This window comes from Excalfactoria chinensis, chromosome 2, assembly GCF_039878825.1.
Source record: "Excalfactoria chinensis isolate bCotChi1 chromosome 2, bCotChi1.hap2, whole genome shotgun sequence".
NCBI classification, from domain to species: domain Eukaryota; kingdom Metazoa; phylum Chordata; class Aves; order Galliformes; family Phasianidae; genus Excalfactoria; species Excalfactoria chinensis.
In genome coordinates this window covers 119,051,328-119,078,550 of record NC_092826.1, presented here as the reverse complement: position 1 = coordinate 119,078,550, position 27,223 = coordinate 119,051,328, and the positions used below count along the sequence as shown (strand labels likewise).

General features: G+C 41.8%; 1 protein-coding gene across 19 annotated transcripts in view; it reads left to right on the top strand.

Annotated features, from left to right (window-relative positions):
• Nucleotides 1–542: 542 nt before the first annotated feature.
• DYNC1I1 (dynein cytoplasmic 1 intermediate chain 1) overlaps nt 543–27,223 on the top strand; it is a 179,681-nt gene continuing 153,000 nt past the window's right edge. For 4 of the 19 annotated variants that reach the window (XM_072327812.1, XM_072327809.1, XM_072327807.1 and 1 more), the window contains exons 1-4: nt 543–748; nt 15,704–15,821; nt 17,657–17,771; nt 20,283–20,340. In XM_072327812.1, the coding sequence (XP_072183913.1) occupies nt 15,714–15,821; nt 17,657–17,771; nt 20,283–20,340 (281 nt within the window). In that variant the 5' untranslated portion in view covers nt 543–748; nt 15,704–15,713. Of the gene's footprint in view, nt 749–15,703; nt 15,822–17,656; nt 17,772–20,198; nt 20,341–27,223 lie in introns of all 19 variants that reach the window. The other 15 variants (XM_072327810.1, XM_072327804.1, XM_072327802.1 and 12 more) reach the window with 8 other exon arrangements.

The following is a 27,223-nucleotide window of genomic DNA, read 5'->3' as shown; positions in this document are numbered from 1 at the left end:
GGGCTAGATTGCCTTTAAGAGTGCCTTCCAACTCAAAGGCTTCTAAGAATCTGTTGGGCTGGTCATAATGGGGTTGATAGCTAGGCTACCATGGAGCTGATGCCAAGGCGGTACAGGAGGTGCTGGGTAAGCTGTCATGAGGTGATATCTAGACTGCTTTAAGGGTGATGGCTAAGCTGTGGTAGAGATACTGGCTAGGCTGGTGTGAGGGAGATACGAATGCAACCATGGGGGTGACAGCTGGGCTGCGTTGGAGGAGATGGTGGAACCATTGCACGGAGCCACGGAGCTGGTGGCTGGGCTGCCGTGGGCCGAAGGCTTCACTAGTGTGGGGGATGGCAGCGAGGGGACCTCAGAGCCGCCAAGGGGGCTTCTAGGGAGGGCAGCCCCCGAGCAGACCCTGGGCCCGCAGCCCACGGGGCAGCCCCCGCCGCCACCTGCCCCACGGCCCCGCCCCGCCCGGCCCTCCCTGCCGCCCGCGGGGCTGCCGAGCGGCGGCTGTGGGGGTGTAGCTGCCGGGGGCGCGCGGGAGGAGGAAGAGGAGGAGGGGGCGGGAGGAGGAAGGCGGCAGCTCTCGGGAGGAGCCTGTCCAGCGTGAGACAGCACATTCAGCCGGCGGCGGCGGTCCTGCCGCAGGAACGGGCGGCACCGCACACCGCCGCGGAGGCAGCGGCCATTTGGGCTGCGGGGTTCGGTGAGAGCTGCCCGGCAACGGGAGCCGCTCCGCATCACCCGGGCGCCGGCGGAGGTAAGGCACCGCGGGGCCCGGTGGGGGCCGCGTTGCGGCGGCGGTGTGTGGAGCTCCGCTGGCAGCCGCCAGCCGGGTACCGGGCCGACGGGTAGCCGCTGCGGGGCGCGCTCGGCACCGGCGGAGGATGGGCGAGGTGGGGCCGGGGCGGCGGGCAGCACCCCGACCTGCCGCACCTGCTCGGGTCCCGGCTCCGGCCCAAGGTGAGAACGGCCGCCGGGTGCTTGCGCTGAGCCTCAGCGCTGTGGAGGTTAACGCGGAGGGAGGAAAAACAAAGTTTTCCGTCTTTAATTTGTTTTTAGCGCAGCGTGAGCAACAGAGGGTTTGTTCAAGTCCACAGTGATAGTAGATGGAGAATGAGATCTTTTCCAGTTCTAGAGGTGATTGGCCGACAGGGCCAGAGGATGGCGGGATCAGTGAAAGGCCTTAATTTTCAGACGGTCAACTATACAGTGTCCAAAGGGTGTGATTACAGTTACATCTCCTGGAATGCCCCGGGTCAGCAGGTAGCTGAAGGCCCTGTGGCATCTCCTAGACAAAGCCCCTCTCCCACTGACAGAGCAAAGCGAGTTTCTGCAGTGATGCTGATATTAGCAAAAAGTAAAAAAATCAGCTATGAATACACAGAAAATAAAGCTTATAACCAGACTGAGCAATGCAACCTCCTAATACAGCAGGCATGAAATGCAAAGACCTGACGTGAAGTTGGCACGTGGCTCTGGCACTGCGCCTCTTAATTTATCCTGACACACTGGGTTTTGTTCCCTCTTCGCTTCTGTGTGAGGACATTGAATTGCCTCTGAAATTACTCTAAATGTTATGAAGCACAGTGCTGTAAAATCAGTTTCCAAGTGGAAATGCAAAGCCCGGCACTATGCATCTGTCTCCTGGTAGATGGTGTTAGCAGAGCCTCTGGGAGGAGTTTCACTGCTGTTGCTACTGATGTGCTTTGGTGAAGTGCCTGACTGGTTCTCACTGTGTCAATGGGATGAAGTTATGTGTTTTCCTTTCTGATTCAATTATGTTCCTCTTATTACTTTCTTTTCACTTATGAGGACTAATCTAGCAGGAGTCTCATGCTTTCATCCACCCTCACTATAATTTCCTTATAATTCTTAGCAAGAATGTCTTTCTTCAATGCAAATGTATTCATTCCCTGCCATGGGGCTGCACCCAGGTCTTTGCCTCTGGGAGCACTCAGAGTCATTGCCATTAGCTGCTCCGTGCTGTTTTCCTAGAAGCATCAATTAGTAATCTATGAAAACATGGGATGTATTGCTCCTTCCACTCCACCTTCCCTGTATACAGACTGCTGTGAGTATTGTGGCTTACTATCCCCTTCCTTGGTATTCAGAAGACTTCTGAAGACCTTGTGTGATAGCACAAGAAAGAGATTGTCTTTCTAGTGCTCCATGTCTCTGCCCCCCCCAGTGTATACCCTAAACAAGTATAACCTGCAGTCCTTCCTATGTAGAGTTCAAGAGAAGAATCTTCCTTCAAGGTGCACAGTAAGGCATGCCTTGCGCATGCAGTGATTACCAGGAATCTGGTTACTCAAATAGCATTCAGGCAAAGACTTTTTTGGATCCTGCAGGTTTTACAGATCTGATCTGCTAACTCTTTCTGTTGAGGTAAAGGCAGTTTGGTGTATTTCATTGTGATGGCCTTTCGGTAGTTGGCTGGTTGTTAGAAATACATTTGTTTGTTTTCCAGTCTGTGTTTTTCCAGCTTTGGGTTCCTGTTATGTCATCTCTCACAGATAAAAGCCTTGGTTGAGCAGTTGCCATTCCAAGTGATGAACCAAGAACTTAGTTGCTTTCATAGAAGTGATGCAGAGCGCCTTGGCAGAGGTCTACTACAGTGTGCTGGGCAATGGGCGGAGAGGGAGAGATAAGGGAGCAAAACAGAAAAACATACTAGAGCATAGATGGAAAAGGCATATATGCCATTTTTTTGGAGCTTCACCAACTTATACTGAAGACTCAAGTAATTATACTCTATATAATATACTCTAGGACTGCTCAGGTTCATTAACTGATGCTCCATTAACTGTGTCTCCAGAGCCTTGTTGAGCACTGTCTGACTTCAGTAGAGATAGTAATTAGGAATCTTTCAGAGCCTCATGCCTGGTGCCAAAGCAAGCTGCTACTTGGAGGTGGTGGTGGGATCTTCACCCTAAGATCCTCCCTGTGTATCCCTGGGCTTTAACTTCCAGAGAAGTTTGTGAGAAGTCCCCGTTGAGGTACATGGGGGTATTGGCCTCTGCAAAGGTCTGGTCTCATGCTTTTTGCAGCCACAGTTAGCCATTATTGCCATAGTGCATAAAGAAATAAATATCATCTCATATTTTCATATTTTCACTAAAAAAAACAACCCATAATGACCATAGATTTACTCTGTGTATATAAAAGAGGTATTTTCCAGGAAGGGTACTGGTAGAGTATGCTAGCAAAGCGCACCTTATGCAGATGTTAGTAAAGCTGAGCTAAGATAAGCCAATGTAGCTTATTTTATTGGAGCAATGCAAGGGATACAGGTGAATACATGCTTATATGTCTGTGAGAGAGCTTGCTTTCCAGATGATGGATTGTGTGGTCTTCTGCATGGCTGACCTATATAGGCAGGAAGAAATGGTAATGGAGAAATGACACAGCTTAAGAGACAGAAAAGATTGAGAAATCTGGGGGGAAAAAAAGTGTCTGCAAATCTGCAAAGGCAGCCTGAGGGAGACACCAGCTCTGTCTGAGTCTCATATAGACACAATATGTCCCTTTCACTATTTGGTAATTATCCATCTAAAACCACGCTAGCTCTTTTTACTCAGACATGACATTGGAAGCTGTTGTTCGCTTGGCCATCTGTGAGCACTCAAAATAAGGCAGTACACTGCATACATGAGCCTGCTCCTCCAACACTGTTCATTTTAGGTGCCATAAGCTTGCCAACTTTTCTGAGAAATGGCTACTTCCAGGCAGATGGCAGGAGTGTCAGGAAGCTGGAAGCAGACTCGTGTAGATCTTATGTAGTAGAGGCATCTCTCACCATGTTCAGCCCTTCTTGTTCACTGCTTTGAGGCAGAAACATTGTGGTGAGTGTGTGGCAGTGCCTCACAGCAGCAGAAGGCACAGAGCTGGAGGTGTTCAGAGGACTTGGGTCCTATCAGGAGCATCTCTGTGATTACCCTGGGGGTGGGTCTGGCCTCCATAGTGAAGCCAGGAATCAGTATTGTACGTTGTTTGAAGGTTGTGACCGTGCTCTTACTGAAGTCAGCAAGAGTGATTGCATTGACGTAATGGTCTTTGGAAGAGATCTTGTGTAACTGTTGCTTCCACCCGTGTGCAAATAACTGCATTGCCTGATGAATGAGCACTGCTCAGATGACTCTTGTGATTCTTGGCTGTTAGTCTTAGAGTAAAAGGACATGTTAATCTCTTTTCATATTTAATTCACTGCCATGCCTGCAAATCAGGCTGATCTTGCCTGATCTGAAGAGTGTGGTATATTGTCTCGAGGTGCAAACATCCCTTACAGACCTGGTTCAGTCCTGTGCTGCACCTTCCCCAGGTGCTGTCTGACAGCCCTCTTTGGCCCTAGAATAATTAATGAGTAATTCAGCAGAGGGAGAGGGCTCATTTACTGCCACTGAGCAGAAAACAATTACACAGGCAATCTCTGAAGGATATAGGTTTTCTTTCCATTGACATCTTCTCCTCTTTACATTTCTTTGCCCTCTTGCTAATACTGATTCCCACCTCTCTGGTCTCCCCTTCTCTTTTGTCACTTCTCCCTGGGAGAGACCTGGTTTTAGTTCCCCATTCTTTTTTCTTTCCTTCTATGGTGTAGTACAAGTAATTCCAAATCCTACTTCTCAATTAATCATTTTTCAATTCAGTCCATCAGAAAGACATGGCGTGTTTTGTGCCCAAACAGTGGGGAGTTATAGTACTGGAAAACAGCTCAATGTGATTAAATATATAAATAAATGCAGAAGAGGATATATTCATTATATGTGTATCTCTGTATCTTCAAGCCTGTTGTAATGCACAGCTGTAATATTTTCAGGCTGAATTTTACAGCAAAATCTATCTCCCAAACTAACGCTGTGTTAGTAGTGAGAATGACTCACTGGAGGTTCTAGACCACCTGCTGGGAAAATATGGATCTCTCTTACTTTAAACTGTTTGACCCTTCTGCTCTGTGTCCATTAACACAGATCTTAGCTTTTGAAGTGCATAGAAAGTGGTATTAAATCCATACCATTCAAGGCATGTCCTTATTTCATGTTTTTGCACATTAGGCCACCACTGTTAGGATCAGGGTGCTTACCAGGTCACTTGGTAACTGGGGCAAAGACATATCAAACGACTGCTATTGTATATCTTGAGGAAATTAAAATATGTAGCAAAATAGAGTCACAAGAAAAAAACCTGGGCTTCTATCTGGTGTGTCCCTTGTATTTGATACTGTCCATCCTGCTTTAAGACCGTCCCATTGAGTGAGCACTTAGCAGGGTTTTCTTCTCTGATTCTCACAGAGCAGACAAAGTTGGGGGATTATCTCAATTCATGTGACTCATAAAATGTGTTTGTCTTCTCTTGAAATAATACAAGAGAATCACCATTTCCATTAATCTTGTTATTCAAAGTTGTATGACACTGCAGGGTGGTAGGTTTTTTTTTTCTGTGAATTTGTTTCTCGTTACATTTTGAGCAGTTGCTGAACCAGAAAGTGTTTTGTATTATAATCCTAAAGGATTTCAGATCTCCATTTACCCTTTTCTGAGCTCCGAGTACCCATAAAGCTTTGTTACATGCACAGCAGTTTGTTACAGGCTATCAGCTTCTGCCTGTCTTCATTGCCTGGGAAAACAAATTACTTCAGGAAAAATCTGTGAAAAGATATTTCATGTTCTATATGAGCATGGGTGCAAGCTGTGTGCTGCATTAAACAACAAATGGCTTTAAAATCTATAACCTTTTGGAATGAAGTAAGAAATTTGACCTAAATCATACCCCCTAGTGTGCACTTGGCTATTCATGTACGTAATCTGCTGCACTTGGCACAGCCTGTGAATGCTGTATTCCTGCCTTTCAGTATCTCCATAGTAGTAATAATAATAATACAGAAAAAAACTGTGCTGATGAGGTAGGAGGTTGTTGTGCTGGAGACAATAAAAAAACAGTGATGCCATTCTCTGTATCGAAAGAGCCTGTGGGAAAACTGTCCCATTATTTCCCACAATATTTTGCTTTTTCACTGAAAGTTGACTAATAGCAAAAAAAAAAACCACAACAACCAAAGCAGTAGCAGGCCTGGTTTGTTAGTCTGCATGGGCCTCCTTAAAGACATTAACAGCACCCTGTGCAAATCCAGTATGTTTTATCTGATAATTATAAAATACTGCTCTTTAGGTCTTTTCTCATATATCCAAAGTTACAACTCAAAAGACAGCAGTAGATTATGTTCTCTGGAAGGGGCTAAGATTAAAAGAAAGAAGTTTTTGCAGCTTTAAAAATGATGTTCCCCACACCTCCCACAGCAGCCCTGCACATATGAGGCTGTTTGTTGTTTACTATCAGTCAGAGGACAGGGAAGTAAAAACTATCAGTCAGTCACTGTGAAATATGAATCTTTTCAAACAAAGCTGTAATAATAGTTGAATACTAGGACTAGTCAGTACAGGTATTGACTTAAAAATCATGACCATTTGTGTCTAAGTCCAGGCGTGGCAACTAGGCTGAATGTGACTGCCCTGCACACCAGCAGTAGTCCTGTATTTTGAAAGCCACTAGTGAAACTTGATGTATTTTCCAAAAATATCTACAGCACTGAGCCACTGAATCCTTCCTTTGAAAATAATAGGGAAGAGTTCATTTGTAGTCAGCCTTGCCTTGGTAGGAAGCTTGGATTGAAGTGCAGGCATACAGCATCTTGAACCTGGGATGTGAACCTTATGTTGCCAGAGCAGCAGGTAAATCAAGACTGACAAAATGGTGAAGAAACAAATTCCACACTGCAGTCCTCAAAATCTCTGTTTAGATGTCACCTAGATCTAGAAGTAGATAAAGTCTCTAATAACACCTCAGAGTTTCTCTTCTGGTTTTGTTCTTACCCTTGAACCCACAGACTCTACAGCCTGAGTATCTGCTGTCTTTGTCTCATTGTCTGCCTGATGTATTTTGCATTTCTTGAACCCATTTATCAGACTGTGGAACTCTGGCCCATGGTACATGCTCTGTCTTTCAGTACACCCTGGTTTTAGGAAGATACACATAAAGGAGTGTAAAGGAGTCTCAAGTAATTTTTGCTTTTGTTTAAAAAGGTTGCTGCCTACATCTGTGCTCTAATTAGTAAGCTATATGCCTTCTGCAGAAGTTACCTTCCCAGTAATACCCTTAAACTGTTCCATATAAATTTTCCTTGGACCTAGCAGCACCTGTGGGGAAAAAAGAGAAGTGATTGTTTGCTTCCTTGCATCGAGCACCCAGCAAGAGAAGTCTTGGCCTTCATGTACTAGATACAGTGTTGTACTTTAAACTAAACAGTCATTGGGTATAATATAAACTCATCCTGAAACAAAGACTAGAACCCAGGGGCCTCAGTTAGGGGCTAATATTCACTCCCTTGTATCTGCTGCTTCTTCTGCAAATAAACTACTAGAAATTATCTCCAGTGACTGAGAAAGCACCCTCCATACCTCTAGTCTTTCTTATCTGTTGTCCTACAGCTGCCCTAGAGAGGTGGCTTTTGGTCTTCTCAAGGAAAATAAACAAATAAGCAACAAAAGATGAATTCTCCTGAAAATAGACATGTTTCCTGCTTTTGGTGGATTGCTTCAATCTCTGGGAAGATACATTAAAGAGATTGGCAGACTCTTTCTTGTCAATGTTTTCTAAGACAGAGGGGTGATCTTTCTCATCTTTGTGAAAGAAGCAGCTTCTGTCTTCTATTGGGAGGGGTCTGTGTACTGTGCATGCTGGCTGTAGGCAGCTGTCCTCTGGCAGGGCTGAGTAATGAGGCATGGAATGTCCAACCAGCTTCATGCTGCCAGGATAGCTTGCTCATCAAGATGACTTCTCAGTCCAGGCCATCTGTAAGAAGCTGGGGTGAAGAAGGGATCTTTATAGGATCAGATGCCCTAAGATGGCCTTGATGAGCATTGTAGTAACAAGCCCTTGAGAGGCTTTAGCCCCTTGGCCTTAATTTGCCTTAGTTCTTCCTAGGTAAAACTGGAATGACTCATCCTTGCTCCACTGCACTCGTTGAATTAAAACTTCCTCGGGACTGGAAGAGTCTCTTCCTATTTGTCTCTGGCACTGAGAGTAGCACACCCTTCAACTTGGCTGAATCTTATAAGCACTCTGATCATAGTGAATATCACAAAATAATATTTCTCTGGTTTAATATCACAGTGTATATTCTCTGGGTCAAATGTATTAAAATTCATTGACTGTTTTCCAAACTGGACCTTTAATCTCAACATTTTCTTATTGTCAGTGACCTCAAAAAGAGCCTAAGCCTTCCCAGTGCTGGTCTTGGTTCTCCTTCCCCTCTCATCTACTAATTCACGGCAGTACTTATATGTCTTTTGAAGTAAGCTGTTATATATCTGCACTTACAATCTCTTTTTATCTTAGTCTATTGTTGTCCCATGTATCAACAAGGATGACTGGCTAAGACTAGCTCTGGTCATTCATGTTGCTTTGTTACTGCAGTTGGAGGAGCAGCTCTGGCAAGTACATGTCCACTTTGCTTCCTCAGAAATGATGAGAAATCATATGAAATAGACCACGTATTTCTTACAGTCAGAGCTATTCCCTAAATCTAAATCTTTCTAAAGATTTTGGTGTATTGCTTTCAGAGATCAAATTGATACATAGTATTTTTAGCCTAATTATATACTCACAAACATCACTTGCAAAGCAGAGTGTTTTAAGAAAGCTGATACCTGGGTAAGTCTTCCAGAAAACCTGCATGTCAGCAGCATCCCTTCATCTTTGATATCTATCTGGACATTGTCATAACGGGGTCCAGGAGCAGAGAGTAGAGTGTATATTTTTCATGTCTGGGTAAATGGCTTTAAGTATCAGGTTGCTGAACATAAACCACTGGGATTATTTCAAGAGGAAGGTAGAAATGTCAGAGAGGTCACTTTTATTTCCATTTCTTGTTTCTGTTTTACTTCCATTGCCCAATAAGGAATGGAAGTATGTGTTTTAATATCTGAAATGTTTGCTGGAAGGAGAAAATGAATCATCGTTCCACGCCATGAGAGACTAACAGGCATTTTGAAGTGCAGCTCTACATTAGGTGTTGCTTATGCTCCTGGGAGGCCCTTTGGTACTGTTATGATGAAGATCTGTGTAGAATCAAATATTCTATAGAGGTTGTGACAAAGTGGAGATGTATTAGCAGCCAATATCATTGAAATGTGAGTGTTATACAAAAGGACACATACAAAATGAATGGAAATTGCTAACATGAAATACGGGGCTCTTTTTCTTTTAAATCTAGACAAGTGATCTTCAGCTTGTGGATGAGATTTTGTCATCGCTCTCATACATCTCTAAAATCATACCAATTTATTGCTTGCATTTGGTTTTCTTTGTATATCAAGAAATTTCTTGAAATATCTTGCCAAGTCCTCTGTTTCTTTCTGAAGTTAGCTAGGAAATTTCCAAAAGATAGCATAGAACAGCTAACATACAACCAAACAATAAAAGATAACAGAAGCTGATAGAGGGGGAAAGGACCAAAAATTCCCCAAAATCTTGTATTCCAAAAGACTGAAATGTTGTCAGTCATACAGCTGATGGTATTATTAAAAACCTTTCCTCTTCATAGCTAGGGCTCTATTGCTGAGTCGGATCCTGGGAGGTATAAGTCAGTATGTGTTGGATTATTGAGGATCATTTCCCAGCACACCCACAATTGCTGTAACTGTGCTCTTAATGTTTATTGATGGAAGATATAAGGTTTTAAAAGACTTGTTTTGCAGTCTAGTTTACTTTGATGTAGTACATCCAGAGAGTTCCGTGGTACTCAGTGTAGAGGGAGGATATTTGATGGGAGTTATGAAGCAACTTTGTTACCTCTTAGTATGTAGTTTTAACAGTGACCTGTTAGTACCTCTTTACAATCCTAGCTGGAAAGCTGTGTGTTTTCTACACTCCAGCAGGTTGTTGCCAGCAGCTTCTTCTCTTCAACATTGATGACTCTTCCATGGAACTGTGCTTGTTGGAATTGAAAAGCTCATGGTAAATTTAAGTGGATGAGTAGACATGAGAGAAGGGGGTGATGAGCAGGTAATGTTTTATTGCCATTAGGGCCTGTGCCTGAAGAATAGGCAATAGAAGAGCTTTGCCTATCTGCTGCTGTGTAGGAACCCCGTAATTCTGCTGTGACTGAGTAATTTTTGTAGAAGGGCCATTGTGGAAGAATAGGAATGAGAAGATTAAATGGTAATAGATTGTAAGGGAAGCGTAATTAAGCAGCTGTGGGCACATATCTTATACCCTGCCAGCCTCAAAATAAATGGGCTGGAGATACACTGACCTGTTGCATAGCAACCATGAGGAAGCGCAGTACCAAAGCTCTGGATGCTGTGATTGCAAACCTTCACAGAACAAAGTACAAGACCTTTGCCCACCTGCTAGAAACCTGTGGAAGTGGGGAAGGATAAAAATGGTATGTTCCCTGAAATCTAACACTTAACAGCCACTTTTTTTATGGATAAATACACAGATGTAGTACTAAAAGCCTGTAGTGTTTTTCCTCAAGGTTACGTAGAAAAAAAGATCTCCCATTTTACTTAAAGTTTCTTTACATTCATCATATTGGAGACTTCTGAAATGCTGCAAGTGCTGAGATTTTGCATCTGCAAGTGTTTGCCCATCGTTGTGATCTTGTAAACATTGACAATTCTATCTAACAAGAGTATTTGAGCTATGTGACTGATGTCGAGTACAAACTGTCAGACATGGTGGATTGGGTGCTCTTGTATTTACTTTAAAACTGCTGTCAGGAAAGTATTTCTAGCCCCTCTTGCCTGTTTGAAGCATGTTTCAAACACTATTTTCAAATGAATATCACTGTTTAGAATGCATTTATGCTAAAGTAGCAGCTCCCTCTGGTTTCTTGCAGACCAAAGAAGTTGATCTGCTTTGTTCAATTTCATAGTTTGAATACATGTTTTCCATTTGTAAAAGTCACATGTAGATCCCATGGGAATGTTTTCTACTGTAAAAATGTATGATACTCAGTGTGTTTGTTTCTACAGTAGAGAGATGAATGTGGTCCATGCGGGATAGAAATGAGTAATTTCTTCCAGCAGAAAACTCATTTTGTAATAGTTTCAATAGCAACAGTACTCCTACTCTGCAAAGCTGTTCTTTAAAACCAAAAATAACAGAGTAATGCATCTTATTGTAACTGGTTTTTTATTAAGGCATTTAAATATGAAGCATCTACAGGTATTACATCTTGCTTATTTATTTTAGAAAAGTGTGATAACCAATCAATTGTGGTTAGCTGTATGTGCTGACTAATGCCATATGTAACAATGTTTGATGAACATCTTTGATAATCAGAATAGAGTTAATCACAATGAGAAAAGATGTTAAGGCTTGTGAAATAGTGAATATAGTTCTGCAGTGCATCCTGCTGAATGGACAGCGTACAAAAATCCCCTAAGTGCCAAAAAGCAATAAAGTCTGTAGGCTTTTTCATCTCCTACTAGCTTGGGAAACTGAAGTTTCTTTTCATATGAGCTTGGCAGTGGCATACAGATGAGATGCTCTAGGACAAAGCACAGGCTCCAAGAGGGGGGAGATGTAATACTTGTTTTCTTTTTCCGCTGATAACATTTTTCACTGTCATCATCCTTGACTTCGTTTTCAATTCTATCTACTGTGTACTCTGCACTTATTTGTTCTTATATCTGGTCCAAACTACGGGCTGAGTATAGCTGACAAGTCTGTGAGTTTATTCCTCTGTAGCTTTGCTACAGCAAGGATTTACTCTTGCAAGAATCCATGTGTTAGCTCTGCAGTTACAGTAAACCTCTTCAGTTCTTGTGGCTGTTCTTGCTGTTATGTGTTCACAGAAACTGTTCATAGAACTTACTTGCTCAAATACTGTGATTAAAGATCATTAAAAAAACCCTGTCATTTGCTGTAGAACTGTAATGGCTACTGGCTTATACCTGTGCAAGACTTTACATGGCTTTTAGTGAGCTCAAGAGTAGAACACTGTTATTTGCACCTTCCGTGTTTATATGGTTACTGCTGTCACAGAGGAAATAGTCATGAGGTGTTACCACCTGTGTGAGAAGTGGATGGAGTCATTCTGTGTATGTTTTGTATGGCAGACAAGTTTACACAAACACCATTATTATTTAAGATTAATGTAATTGGCCTTCAGAAGCTCTTATTTCATGTATGACAGGGTAACAAGAACTGCTGGGAGGATAGAAGAGACAGGATTCATCTCAACCACTCTGAGACATTTACAATGGAGATTTCTAGAACTTTACTAACCAAGGATCCTTTATCACCACTGGGGGGGAAATGGTGGCTCTAGGGGCTCGTTTAAATGTCTGCTTTAGGCAGAACAGAATCATATTCTAGGATGCTTGGTTTCTCTTTTCCATAACTGCACTGATAGTAAGAATGCTTCTGTATCTACGCTGTGGCCATGCAGATGTAGCAAGAGGAGTGTGCTGGGTGGTGAAGGCCAAGAATGCTGTTTTCAAAGCATCAGCACTGCATTTGCATGTGCCTGGGTGCTGTCCTGATGAGGGATCAGGTGGCCCTGTCATATGTAAGTGGGATGGCCTTTATTTCCAAGCCTGAGAGAAGACTCTGGGACATACATGATGCGTGCAGGGAAAACAGGCATTTTGAAATACAACCGTCAAGTTTCATTAAAAATCCTACCAGGAGGAGCAGACTGCTTTATCCAGTGGCTCAAAGAAAGGAAAATTCCCTTTGGGTGTGGGAAGTGCAGGCAAGTGCTCTGTACAAGGGAGCCCGCATCCAGCCCCATCTCACAAATGTGTGTCAGCACTTGGGCTGTAGGCTGGTCTGGGCTGATAGGACTCTGCTTTAGGAACTGTGTCACTTGACAGTTACCTGGGCCACATCAAATAAAACTGGATCTAAGATTGTGTGCTTCCCTCAAGGAGGAGAGCCCTGGGCTGCTGCACTGCTGTGAGAACTATTTCTACAGTTAATGCAGTGCTCAGAGTGTTCGATCTATGTGTTCCTTCTCAGATAGATGGTTTAATGGCTTTGCTACAAAATATGCTCCTTAGTGCTTCCCTCTGACCAGCTGGGGAAGCTGAGGTCATCTGTAAGCCTTGGGCTGTGGTTTTGCACCACAGAGAACATGAAAAGCGAATCCTTTTTTACTGCTTGCCTTTCTCTCTCTTCCCGTGGCATGCCTTTTGGCACACAGAATGACAATTATTAGGAGTTTATTCCTAGTAATGAATACAGAGTGCTAACCCTGTCGTTGATGCCAAGCAGAGCAATGAGTGCATCAGCACGCTGTCTCCTTGCTGACTGTTGCCTTGCTGACATCTGAGAAAGGTGGCTCCATATGCGTGGTGCTTCATTTGTGCTGAAACTGTACATGGCAAGTTTGGAGGTTGATAAGCTGCTTGGGGCAGCTAAGGAATGACTGCAGACAGGAAGAAAGTAACTTGAGATGAATTTCTTTCTATAACTCAAAACTGGCAGCGTTCTTTGAAAGAAATTTAATACATCATCTTTGTTGTGTGTAAGCTCTGTTTTGTGAAAAAATAGGGCAAAGTTATAATAGAATTTGATCACCCTGACTGGATCATTGTAAAGAAGGGGCCAGGCACTAAGTAGCTGATGCCTAAATCAGGAGAAAAGCTAGCTTCCCTGACAGTAGGGGAATGAATTTTTAAAAGCTATTCATTGATATCTGACAAACAGCTTGAAAGGGATGCCAAACCCTCCGGGTCTCTGCTAGGAGCTTTAAAATACATTTGCATATTTTCTGCATAGAAACAGGATTTTATTCTCTGTTGCTAAACTGCAGAACTGAAAGGATGCAAAAACTCTATCTAGTCCGAAGGGCTCAGAGGGGAAACTTCATAATCAGAATTCAAATGTGCACAACAGATTAGGAAAATGACTTCAAATGGGATTTCAGCCATATCCAGGAGACACCCACAAACCTTGAGCAGGCAAAATACTGCTCGCGCTATCATTAAGAGGCTCAGTTTCTTCTGGCATTTCTCACCTGAAAAATAGGTTGCTGATGTCAAGTGAACAGAACAGAGTTGGTGAAGGTTGTGCGGCTTAGTTTTATCCACATCAAATACAAGTTTTTCTGAGAATTTTGATCTCTTTTTCTCAGATTGAAAATAGTGTCTGAAATACCACTGTGAATAAAATCAGTGGTAGAGGAATAAAAAGAATGGTGGTCCTCTGTGTACAGGTGGTGCACCCAGTGTGCATACAGCGAGAGCACTCCGTGGTGCAGCTTGTTGATGCTTTGATGTTCATCTTGGCTGTGCCATTTACCGTGTTGTAGGTTGAACCAGAAGGCCCTGGGCTGGGAAAGGAAAGCAGGCTCCTTGTGGGAATGAGCAGTGAGCTGGGTGTCGAAACTGTGGTGGCCCTGTGTAGGATGGATGCAGCTCTTGCTGATGGGCTTCTTTTGAGTGTTGGACTGTGGAGAGGTGTGTTCTGCACATAGCTACCCCTTTGGCATCCCTCACGCTGCTCTTATGCCTGCTGTTTGCATGCAGTGTTTTCCTCATTCCACACTTTATCCTCCTTTTGTTGTTAGAGGAAAATACTTGTGAAGGAAACAAATCATTTTGGGGACAAGACTGCACTTAAAATGCAGGTGGTGTTTTGTTGTCAGTGTCCTCCATATCACAGTCTAATTATGCTTTTATCATCTGAAGAGAAGGAAGCTTATGGCTGCAGAGCAATTGATGATGAGTGAAAGTCCCACATCATTTTTACCATACGGATTTGCTTTCTGGTTGTCAACCCACCCAGGCAGTAATGCAGATGGAGTTCTCATTAGTATTAATGGAGAGCTGCCATTTAATTTCCCATGCGTCGAGCAAGCAATAGACTTCCATTGCATACATGTGATGTTGCCATCGACCTGATTGATTTTGAGTTGCAGTGGTGGATGTGGTCAAGGGCGGAGTTAACTCTTTCCATGAACGCCTATATTAGTCAGAACTGTCCTTGAAGTAAGTGTTAAGAAGAAAATCAGTGTTGATACAGTTGATGACAGCCTGTAATGATGATGGTAGTAGAGAACAGTTGCAGTATTTGTGACACAGATTGTGAATTTTTGCAGCATTGGTGAGTTTCAAGAACTGTATCAAAAGATTAATATTGTATGTATCCCAGTTGCTGCAAAGGGGCTGGCGGCCTGTGCCTGGCTGTGCCGTGGGATAGGAGGGGGTGCTGGGACGGCAGCTGTTCTAGGCTTGTGCAGAAGCAAAGCTGCCAGGTTTCCAGTTTGTGCTAGTTAAATAATTCCTAGTTGTCTAAGATACACTGGGCTGCTTGGGTTAGAGCTCATTCAAGTACATCTTCTTCTACTGTGGATCTGTAACTTACGGTCTGGCAGAGATGCTGAAACTGACGAAAGCTGAAGGACATCAGCTTCAGTGCATTAGAAGTATTAAAGCATTATTTTGAACTTTGCTTCTCAAAGGTGGTTTTCTAATAGAGACAACATTGAAATATATTTCATGGTTTGGAGATATTCTGATCTAATTTCTCAAGATTTAAAACAAATATCCTGCGCCCCTTCCAAGGGCAGCAATTATGTAGGAGCGTATTTGTAGCAATTTTATAAGCGTTATTTTTTTATATAATTATGTTCTGTTTTCAGTAAATAGGGAAAACTTTTAATTGCTTTTTCAACTTGCTTTCCCTGTTTTGTTTCCAGCAGAATCAAAATGTCGGACAAAAGTGATTTAAAAGCAGAACTTGAGCGCAAAAAGCAGCGCTTGGCTCAGATAAGAGAAGAAAAGAAACGAAAGGAAGAAGAAAGGAAGAAGAAAGAGGTAAATATGCAGAAGTGCCTTTTAAATAGCTCATGTCTGCAGAAGGGTCTCACTGAGGTTTTGACATCTCAGTATTGTGTACTCCAAGGTAACTGTCATGTGGATGAGATCTCCAAACCCACATCAATCTAACCTTAAAATCAAAACGCTTATTTTTAGCCAAGAAAGTTGGGGTGAGGGAATTGCTTTTAAATCCAACACGCTGTCAGATGACAACAATTTAGACAACATGATGTGTATGTGTGTGTAGAAAGAAAAATTGATTTGCCACGATGCTTTTTGCTGGGCTTTTCTTCAATAGAAAGGGAGTGGGGAGTGCAGAAAGACAGGAAAAGGTCTTAGGTTTTTTTCAAGCCATTACAATCTAAATATGTATTTTCTTCTCTGAAGACCAGCTTGATTACTGGCTAAGGTAACAGATTTACAATTATTATTCTCCAGTAAAGTAAAACATAATTGCAATTGCATTTTCATCTTCTGGCATGGGTGCATCTTTCAGTTCTGTTAAAGTTTGATTGACACATTTGTTTATTTGCCCTTGACAATATGCATTAGGTTTTTCATTAAGGGATTTGTACTTCTTTTTATTCATTCACTTAGTGGAACAGAGGTGAGAACTGACAGGGAGTGGATATTCATTTTCATGCAAAGTCAGAGAAGCATTAAGTGATTATGTTTCCTTTCCTTCAGATGTCAACACTTACTATTGTTTAAAGCACCTGTTATCCTTTACTAATAACTGGTTTCCTTTTAAGCTGACACTTTAATATTGTACATGAATTTCACAGAATTACTGTGGAAATGTGATGTGATCCAAGAAATCCAGGTTTCAATTTTGGTCACCATTTTTATCTTTTTTCATCTGAGACATTTTTGTGCAGCTACCAGGACATGTCCCAGTGAGGCTCCTAGAGTCACTGTATGAGTCCTCTGTAAGCGAAACTTTAAATGTTAATGTTTTCAGTGTACAACAATAGCCTGTTAATTAATTAAAGAGATAGGAGGCAAGCTAGCAGCTGGAGGAAGCTACTGAGTTATTTTCTTTGTCTCCTGCCTGATTTTAAATCTTGTGGAGACCCTGTTGTGGTTGGAATGTTCCATTGACCCCAGTAACCAGCTCCAGCTACTGAGTCTAACCTGTGGAAGCTCCAGGCAGCTTCCTGCACTGGTCCCTTCCAACCAGTACCCGTGATTCCGTGAAGGTGCAGTTGTCTAAGCAAAGAGGAAGGAATCTGGTGGGCTGTTAATTTTGGCTTATGGTGTTGGGGGCTGCCAAAATACTGTTTTAGATGTTAGTCCTCTTCTTTGCTCCTATTTGATGCTGAAGTTCTAAGACAGTATTTTTTACTGCCTGCAAGTGCTTAGGACCTAATGTAGGCCCTTAGTCTACATCACCAAAGTCCAATGGAATTTTATTTCTTGATCCCTGAGTAAGTAGGAATGGGGTCCTTTTTAATCAGGGTTGTGATATCTGTTGTTTTACGGTCCGTGTCCATGTTAGCTAAATAAGTCAGCACACTGCCATTTTCAGTCTGTCAGGTTGTGGTGTGTGGAGTCAGAAAAATGCTCTGGCTTCCATTTTTCTATGGAGTAGCTGCATCTGATGCATTAGAGGCAAAAGATGTCCATTAGGGTTCTTGCAAAGATCAGTTTTCTCATGTAGTCAGGGGAAAGTACTGTAACTAACATATATACAGTATAAATTAGCTACCTAAATGTTCTGAGTGAATTTTGAAGTTTTCCTGATCAGTGGTACATGTAAATATTCTTCACACACTTAATTGCTAGAGCTGATTATATATGGATGAATTTTTATTTGTTTTTTCTAAATTGAGGCTGATCTACAGCAAAAGAAGGAGCCAGCTCAAGAAGATTCTGACCTAGACCGCAAGAGAAGAGAGACAGAAGCTTTGTTGCAGAGCATTGGCATATCCCCAGAACCACCTCTAGGTATTTAAGAGGAGCATACTGTAAAGCATTCAAATCTACCACAATGAATGCGTTCTTTCTATAAAAGCATGCTTTGCTTTTTTTTTTTTGATTTTTTGGCTGTATTAGTGAAGTGAACTCTTCTGTTTGAATGCCTACCATACCATTCGCATATACCAGCTCATGGCATTTTGAATACTTACCATTGCCAAAAACATCTGTTTCATTTCTCCAAGAAATTTTTGTATTGTAGGTTGGTTTTGCATACCAGTAGTGATTTCTTTTCTGATGGACTGTTAGGTCTTCTCTCACACCTGATGACCCACAAATAATAACAAATGCTGTGCTTCATTAGCCCTAATCTTTGTATCATAAATACAAGCATTTGATAAGGAAGGTGGAGAACAGTTATGTGGGGACTCCTGTTTATTTTCACTGAAATTCAAGCAAAACAGGAGAGAGAAAATAAAAAGACAAATCACAATGATCAGAAAGCCTATCAACAGATTATTTTTGTCATTTCTGGACTTGGCTGTTTTGGTATTTAAATTATAGAATCCACAGCCCTCAGTTTTAAGAAAAATAACGTAGGAAAATAAGTTCTGTCTGATGTATTAGGTGGCCCTAAGGTGAGAATTTTCCTTCCTTGCTTCCCTCCTTCTTTCCCTTTTTCTCTCCTCCCTGCCTTGCCTTGCCCTGCCTCTCTTCTTCTCACTTTCTAATTCCTTCTCTTAGTTCCTTATGAAAGTAGACGGTGACATTCTGAACCATGCATTGAGAAATTCAGTCCCTAACTTGCATCAACCAACATTTACTGGGACTAGTTACCATTTTAATAAGTTATAATCTTCCGATTGGAACTTTTAAATACCATTTCTCAGAAAAAAAATGTCTGCCAAGTAACTGTTTCGGTTGTTTTAACGTATCATAAAATATGTTTTGCAAATTATCTAGTGGTGTATGTATAAATACGTCACTTTGATACATTTTTAACACTTATGCATTTAGAATATTCATATTTATCTTGAAAATGTGGATTCCTTTCCTTATATAATAAATGAACTCATATTAATATTGCAAAATATAAGTTCATATCTTAGGTAACTTGGTGATATCAAAAGAACATGAAAATTCACATATAAGATGGTCTTAATTAAATAGCAGTATTTTGTCCTCCTTAATTCCCTTTGTATACACTGATAATTAGTATACAAAGGAGAGCTTAATTCTGCCTTCACACATGATGCACAGATCCCACTGCAAACATGGAATACATGAACTGCCATGCCATACCTGTAACCTGCCAAAGGGCTGTCATGAAGATGAATTCACTTCCCATGCTGCATTCACTTCTGTGACAGTCTAGTAAGAATCTGCATGAAACGTTTGACCACATGGAAAATCCAAGTCTCTTGACAGGTCTGTCATTATACATTATAGAGCGTTACAAAATAGTTTAAAGTTTCACTCAGTTTAATCTATAAAAAGAAATGCACATGATTTAAACCAAATGGGAAACCTCACTGTTGCATTAGAACTCCTTTTTGTGTTTTATTCAGTGTGGCTGCTTTGAAGAATACTTGTGTTAAATCTTGACTGGAGCCATCCCTGCACTTTAAATATTTTCGAGAGACCATTTTAAAAGAAATCAAGATATTTCTACTTTTTTATTTGTTATTCCTTGCAGAAGAGCTTAAACTTGGGCTGACCTTGAGCTATGATCTTCCTTTCCTGTTAAAGGAAACAAGGCTGGATTTGCATGAATATGCTTCAAAAGCCCCAGCAAACCAAAGAGAAAATCATTTCTAGAGCGTGCAAATAGTATCTAAGCCAAGGGAAACTTTTCCTTGAGTGTGGAAATCGTGTCTCATCCAAAATGGCAATCTAATACAACATAAATTATTTAAGAAAAGATGTTTGCTAAGCAAATTAATGCGTATTTTCACCATCTTTGGGAAATGATTTTAACTTAGCTGGATTTCCTTATTTAACTTTTATTTTGGATGCCATTTCTGCACTGCAGTCTCAGAACATATCTAGTGGGCAGCGGCTTTTAATTTAAATGGAAAATTTGAGAAGTTTGCTTGCTGTTTTGCCTCTTTGGCTACCAGAAGAGTTCACTTAGCTTTCTGACAGACGAGCCCCTGGTCTTTCTCCATACAATTAAATTCTTTTGCAAGTCAGCTTTAAAATACAACTGGGAAACAAGTGCTGTTTCTGCAGATATCTCTGCCACTGATTAGTTGTGGAATCACGTTGGGCTTTCAGTCCTGTCTAAATTCATGTCAGTCTTAACACTTCCAGAAGACTTAAAATTCACTTGACTCTCTTCCTTTTCTTTTTCTTTCCTTTCCTTATTTGCTTTCACCATTTCAAACTCTCCTAATCATTCATCCACTATCATTTTGGTCCATTGGTTTTGATTTGTCTGACACTGCTCTTCATCAGTGCAGTCGCTGCATGTGTTAACATGGGATACCTGTTATTTTCATTATTTAGTCCCAACCCCTATGTCTCCCTCTTCGAAATCAGTGAGCACACCCAGTGATGCAGGCAGCCAGGACTCTGGAGATCTGGGACCCATAGGAAGGTAAGACGATGGCGTTGAATGAATGTGTTTGTTCACTTCACTTTTACTTCCCCCATTTTTTTCTTCTGCTTCCATAAATAAGAACTTGCTCTATCCGATGTGTGCTTTTGTTTCTGAGTTTTCCAATGTGCGTCACCATCCAGTCAGCCTGGTCTCAGATGTGAGGTAGAAAAGCACACACAGCAAGCTGATGATAAGATAGGTGCCAGAAGCCATGTACTGGAAGCGGGAACTGAACTGATGCATCTAAAGAAACCCACAGAAATTTGTCATTCTTTGTGGATACATGCTAAAAATAGAGGAAGTGCCCAATTGTAGACCCTGTTATTCATATGAGTAATCTTTGTGCATACAATAAATCCCTTGTGAAGTCTTGTTGACTGTTCATGTTACACCAGGTTGTCTTGGGTTCCTGTACTGCTGCTCATTGCTGTGTGTGGCACTGACTGTGGTGGAGTAGAGCTTGTAAAGAAGCAGGCTGAAACTCTCCAGAACCTCCTGGCAATCCTCTCTTGGAAACTGTAGTTATCAGATTGTTTTGTGTAAGGTGGGAGGGAAGCAGCTCTTTTCTTGTTGAAAAGGATGGTGCATGTGTAAGGGATTGGCACAGGGGCAGCCTTCTTATCTTGGTTTATGTGACTGAAATTGGAAATGCAAGTGGCAGTCCGTGAATAATTTCTTGTTTGGAGTAAAAAAATAATGAGGATGCTGCTAAAAAAGTAAGAAAGAAGGATGCTGGTGCTCACAGAGGATACGTCCTAAGCAGCTATACTGTGTATTTTGAAAAATTCAAAACATGGGTCCTAATAGCTCTTTTTGTATTAAACTGTCTGAAAATGAAACCAGCTCATCCAAATCTGTGAGCCAAAACCTCTGCTAATAACATGGAAACTCACTGATTTCTCTCTGCAGTGTAGTTTTCAGTACTATACTTCCACATGTGTAGTCAGGTGCCGTACTTCTACATACATAGCCAGTAATGTTACAGAGCTTGGATTACTAGATTTAATTCCACGCCAGCCTTCTGCTTAAAAAATAATCACAGTTCTGTAAGTTGAAAGTATATTGTCTTATTTTCTGCTGTCCTAGATGTAGCTGTGACAATGGTGACCAGACATTTATAAATTCCCTGTGATGTGGTAATGGGTTATATTGGTAGTACATGGATGGTTGGACTGGATGATCTAAGAAGTCTTTTCCAACATTAATGATTCTATGACTAAAGGACTGTTTAACACAAATAGCTACCCTAAATGAAGAATCACAACCAAACTATGAACTCCACCTTTCTCTAGTGTGACCAGCCTCCTCTGGAAGTGTCAATAGGAACATGTGGATTTGGAACTGAGGGTTGTGGTCGGTGGGCAGGGTGGGGGTGGGTTGATGGTTGGACTGCATAATCCTAGTGGTCTTTTCCAGCCCAAATTACTTGATGATTCTCTGCTTGTGAGATCTCCCCTTTTTTTGATTCTGCTGTGAATTGGCTGTGCAACTGTAGACTGAGCAGGAGGAGAGCAGATTCATTCCGGAGCTGCAGAACTAGGCTGTGTTCATACTTTGTTGGCACCTGATAGTCATCAGATTGATTCTCTTGGTCCTAGTATCAGAACTATATCTGAGGTTTGTGTCAATTGGCAAGCACCTGTGATGTGTTACAGACCAGTAAGCATTGTGGAGCTAAATCTGGAAATCCAAATTTCTGACATCTGCTTTTTAGGAAGTTAGCTGATAAATAGTGAAGGTTCGGGCAGATGTTGCTAAGTAGTTGTTCTCTTGGTACCACAGATCTCATTCTATCTGAGTTAAGAAAATGAAAACTAGCTGATAACTTGCTTTCTATGTATAGAAACTATATGAGGAGCAGAAGGGCTCCAGTTGGCAGTGCTTAACAGACAGCAAATTGTTTGGCGTTGGAGCTGGCCAAATACAAGACCAGGAAAACTGTAAAATTTTAATGACAAGACAAATTAATCACTAAAGCAATTTACTTAAATACTCTATTGGATGTTGTATCACTGGGCATTTCTCATTCAGGATAATGTGCCTGGCCGACAGGCAGATAATAGCTCCAACAGTAATTCATTCAGAAAAGCCGTACAGCTTTTTGTTGCACAAGAAGAAAAGCTGCTTGGTCACAATGGTCCCTTTTGGTATAAGATCTATACACTGGCAGTGCTGCTATCCTGCAGCACCATTGTCCATTATCTCCAACATAATAGCTTGAGAAATGCTGCCTTTTCCCTGATGCCATTAAGCTTGTTAGGATAACGTGTGGGGCGGGCTGTGTAATAACACTAAATTATGGAACCATTTATGTCCTGTGTAGTACAGGTTTTAATGTGGGTTGTGATGTTGTTTTTTTTCTACTTGGTCTTCTGTACCACATGGCTATTTGTCATAGCCTTTTCACCAAGGATGATGTTAGGTTTCGGGAGTGTTCCAACTTCTGGTATGTGACAGGACATTATGACAGCAACAGTAAGAATGTGCAGATATTAGATAAATGGTGCTTGAAACTACTGGCAGTTTTCTTTGAATGCTTCCAGTTGGAGAGGGCAGCCAATATTTTTGTTCTTCATTTTTTGGTTGTGGTGGGGGTAAAATCCAAGTAGGCAGAAGTGTGTTATAGAATCACAGAATATCTTAAGGTAGAGAGGGGCATCAAGTCTGACTCCTGGCCCCACACAGGAGCAGCCCAGAATCAGACCATATGTCTGAGAACACTGTCCAGATGCTTTTTGAATTCCAACAAGCTCAGTGCCATGACCACTGGCTTTGGCAGCCCGTTCCATGCCCACCGCCCTCTGGTGCAGACCCTCTTCTCTAACCCCCAGCTGCTCCTCCCCTGACACAGCTCCTTGCTGTTCCCTGAGGCCCTGTTGCTGTCACAGAGAGCAGAGCTCAGCACTGTGAGGAGCTGCAGCTGCCATGGGGCCTCCCCTCAGCCTTCTCTGCTCCAGGCTGAGCAAATTCAGAGACCTCAGCTGCTCCGCATGTCTTCCCCTCCAGACCCTTCACCATCTTTGTATGTTGATTCTAGATCCATAACTGTAAAGCTTAAAAAATAGGTTTTTCATGTACTGCTCTTAGTTACTCGGCTGCTCTGAACAATTCGTCAGAGCCCTGTTGTTGCACAGAGAGCAGCTTGCCTGTTTCCATATCTTTGCACATGGTTGACTGTGTTGCTTTGCTTCATAGATAGGACAGGAATATTACATCACAGCCTGAACTCTGGCTAGATAAGTTATTAATTCACAGGGCTTTCTGTTATGCCATGTTCAGACGTGACTCATTTACCACAAGACAACATTGCAAGATCCCACTGGGATTCTGCTATAATACTGTATACTCCTCTTAGCTTGTTCAGGATATTTTGTTCAGGGACATCGATGCCCTGTGTTCTTTTGCTAATGGTCGGTTTATATAGCTATGCATACCAGAAATGGAGATTTCAGCTAACTATGAGGGCTGCTCAGACAGTAATGTCTCCTATTTCATTATGTTGACCCACAACGTCAGAGGCGGATGCTGGTGGCTGGGCAGTAGAGGTTGAACCTTCCCACTAATATTTCATTACATGTTGTTGCCATGCAATGGATGGCAGCAGAGGGGCAGTCTGACAGAATGGCATCTGAGATGAAAGCGTTTGCAAAGCAAGGGTGTGGAACTGAATTCCTCTGTGCAGAAAAAATGGCACCCAGTAACATTCGTTGATGCTTGCAGAATGTTTATGGACACTAAACAGTGAATGTGAGCCCAGTGAGGTGGTGGTGACAGTCACAGTGGTTCACCTCCGCTGGGGCAGATGCCTTTAAGTGCAACAAACAGGCCCTTGTTCATTGCAAAATGCATAGCAAATGGTGGTGACTACACTGAAAAGCAGTGTTTTGTAGTTGCGAATTTACTCTTTTAATTAGTGTTATTGTGCTATTTGTTGTAGTTTCTATGGAAATAAATAGAAGGAATTACTTTTGGGGTGACCTACGTACGTATTCCTGTGTCATCTGTAGGGTGTCTGTGTGCTCGCCCTGGTGTATTGCACACTTGGATGAGTTCTATTTGTGGACCAAGGTGTGATTTAGCTGTGTTTCCATTTTTTTTTCTTGTCTCCTTCACTGCTTCTGTACATTCCCATTTGGATTCATTACCATACAATGGTAGGTTTGTACAGTAGCATCCCACTTATTGTTGAACTGGGTTTTGTGTATGTGTGTGAGTGCAGTGAAATTGCACGCATGTAGCACTTCACTACGTATATTTTGCAGTGTAACATGAGAATCCCATTAGGCTGTGTATAAGGTTTCCCACCTTCCATCTGCTCAGTAAAATGCAAAAGGCTCAGCTGTCTGGGATATGTAAAGGTTAATGATCGCCTTTCTTTCTGCAATAACTACATCTGTGCTCTTTTGATTTCTGACGTACATACATTGCTGTGTGTACATTTAGATACCTGATTGTTTTGTGGGCTGTAGTGGAGACAAAGATGACAGAAAGTATTCTTCATCTTCTGGTAGTGGCTGTCAGAGAGTGGTTATGTCAGTGTGCTGTTTTGTCTGCTGTAATGTAGTGCAAGCATCCAGGTACATTATTTCATAGTATTTCTCTCTCAGTCCATTGGTTTTGGTATTTTTGTCTGGCTACATCTACTCATCTAGTTGGATTAGGGGACTATATAACAGTTTAAATGGCCATTACCTGAATTACGTTATTGTTCCATTGATACCACAGTCTTTGAGATGAGTTTGATGGACTGAAATCATTTGGCTTCTATCAGTGCATGGATTTTATTTGCAGTAAAGCTTTGCAGGGTCAGTCCTTATTTCGATTAAGCCATATGTGAGCATTTAATGAAAGTTACCATGAAGAGGAATTTTAAGTACAACATTAGATAGCAAAAGAAAGCAAACATCAACGAGAAATCATGTTTTCCAAAGTGGTTTTGAAGCAGTAACATGGCATTTCTTGTAGAAGCTTGACTGCTGTGGAGTCCTGACTGCCTCATCATCACTGCAGCTTTTTATTTTTAAGTAAAAATCCTAGAAATAGAACAGCTGTTGGTAATGCTGGACGGCTTTTCTCTGAGGAGCAGTCACCTTTGGTTTTGGCTGCTGGCATGCTTTTTTGTCCACCGTGTCACTTCATCTTGCAGTTACTGTGACCTCTGAATGCGTTCCCAAGTTGAGTGCAGAGAACACTGCAGCAGCTGTCACATCAGCTTGGATGTTCTTACTGATAGTGAATCAGGATCATGTCTTCTGCTCTCTTACACTCTTTGGAGTTCAGAAAACATTTGTCTCCATTTGTGTATCTTTTCATCAGGTGCGATTTTGAATTGCTTCCAACTTTTGCATTTTTGAGCCTTTTGGGTATAAAAACAAATACACAGTGATATTTTTTTCTTTCATTGGGTTGATGTCTACGCTCAGTTTGTACTGTCCCACTGCAGGGAGAGCAGAAGCCCTTTTGCTATGTAGAACATTCACTCATTTTTGTATAGGTACTAGTTGCTCTTCTTTTTATGCAATGCCTCAACATTAGACTTGACGTGTCCTACATTGTTTCAAATGCAGACATGAAGCACAAACTTCTTTCTCACATAACACACTCAAAGGGAAAGATGTAGCTCTGTAGCATCTGGGCACTGAGTCAGTGTGTGCCATTTAAGTAATGTATTTACCCTTTTACAGCTGTGTGTGTAAATCTTGCTCACTGTCAAGTCAAAAGAAGGTACACCTAGTTAAGAGGTGTCTTCTTGACATATAAGAATTAAAGCCTTTATTTGCTGATCTCTCATGAGCATATCCAAATGTCACCAAAGTCCTAATGTTCTGTGCTTTCCTGGCTTTTTGCCTGAAAAAGAAAAAATTCAGACTTGGCAACTAAGCTTTTATTTCCACTATTTCATTTTAAAGCAGCACCTTACCTGACACAATAACACATTGACAAGCGAAAGAAAAGGTATCAGAATACCATCTTCCTTTTTAAATATCTCCTTTGCTGTTTAATTAGATGCATACAGAAGGCAGAGAATGAGGTTAGATCCTGCTCTCAGTTTCAGTTATACAGGAAGGTTAAAGTATTGCAACAGATTATCTTTGTCTGTCCATACAGCCCATTTCGTATCCTTTCTTAGGCAAAGGGAATCACAGAGCAAGGTGAAGACTCTAAGGGAACTTTAGGAATGACCAAGGGAAAATACATCCTTCACTTGAATGGTGTTCAGAAGGGAAGGGTTTTAATCCTAGGGACTGTAGTGTGCTGCAGACATGAGTCTGTCAGAGTGGGGGGTTAAGAGAAAGGTTTGCTTGGTGGCTGGAGGCATACAGGATACCCTGGGAGGTGCTGAGTTTGTCCCTCTGGTTTGGGATGGGTTTGGGATGGTATGGTAAATCTCTCAGGCATCCCATCCCCCACCCACTTATGGAATGGTGGGTCTGTGCACGAGGCTGGAGGAAGGCAGATTTCCCACAGTCTGTTCTCTCCTTTTGTTTCTGCACAAGAACAACCACAGTTCTCCTCCTTTACATTCAGTGTATATTTAGCACAAGATATTGAAGCCTCTCTGTGTCATGTATATATATATATTTTAGCCTCTAAACATAAGCAGACACCTTAGGGACTGATACTTGGCAGTTGCTTTCAAGTGTCTTTATATCTGACCTAGAAAGCAGGGAGTGTTTTTCAGTGCGTGCCAGTTACAAAGTCAGAACGGTCTGTATTAATTAGAATCATCTGCAATGCTTTTACCATGTGAGCCTGTGGCATCATTAAGGAGTTCTGTGCTTTCATTCCTAAAGGATGGATGGAGTTCAGTTCCTCCAGATCTTTGATTATTTTTCTCATTAGCAAGCATCTCCACGCTATAAATTAGAGGAGGAGGAAA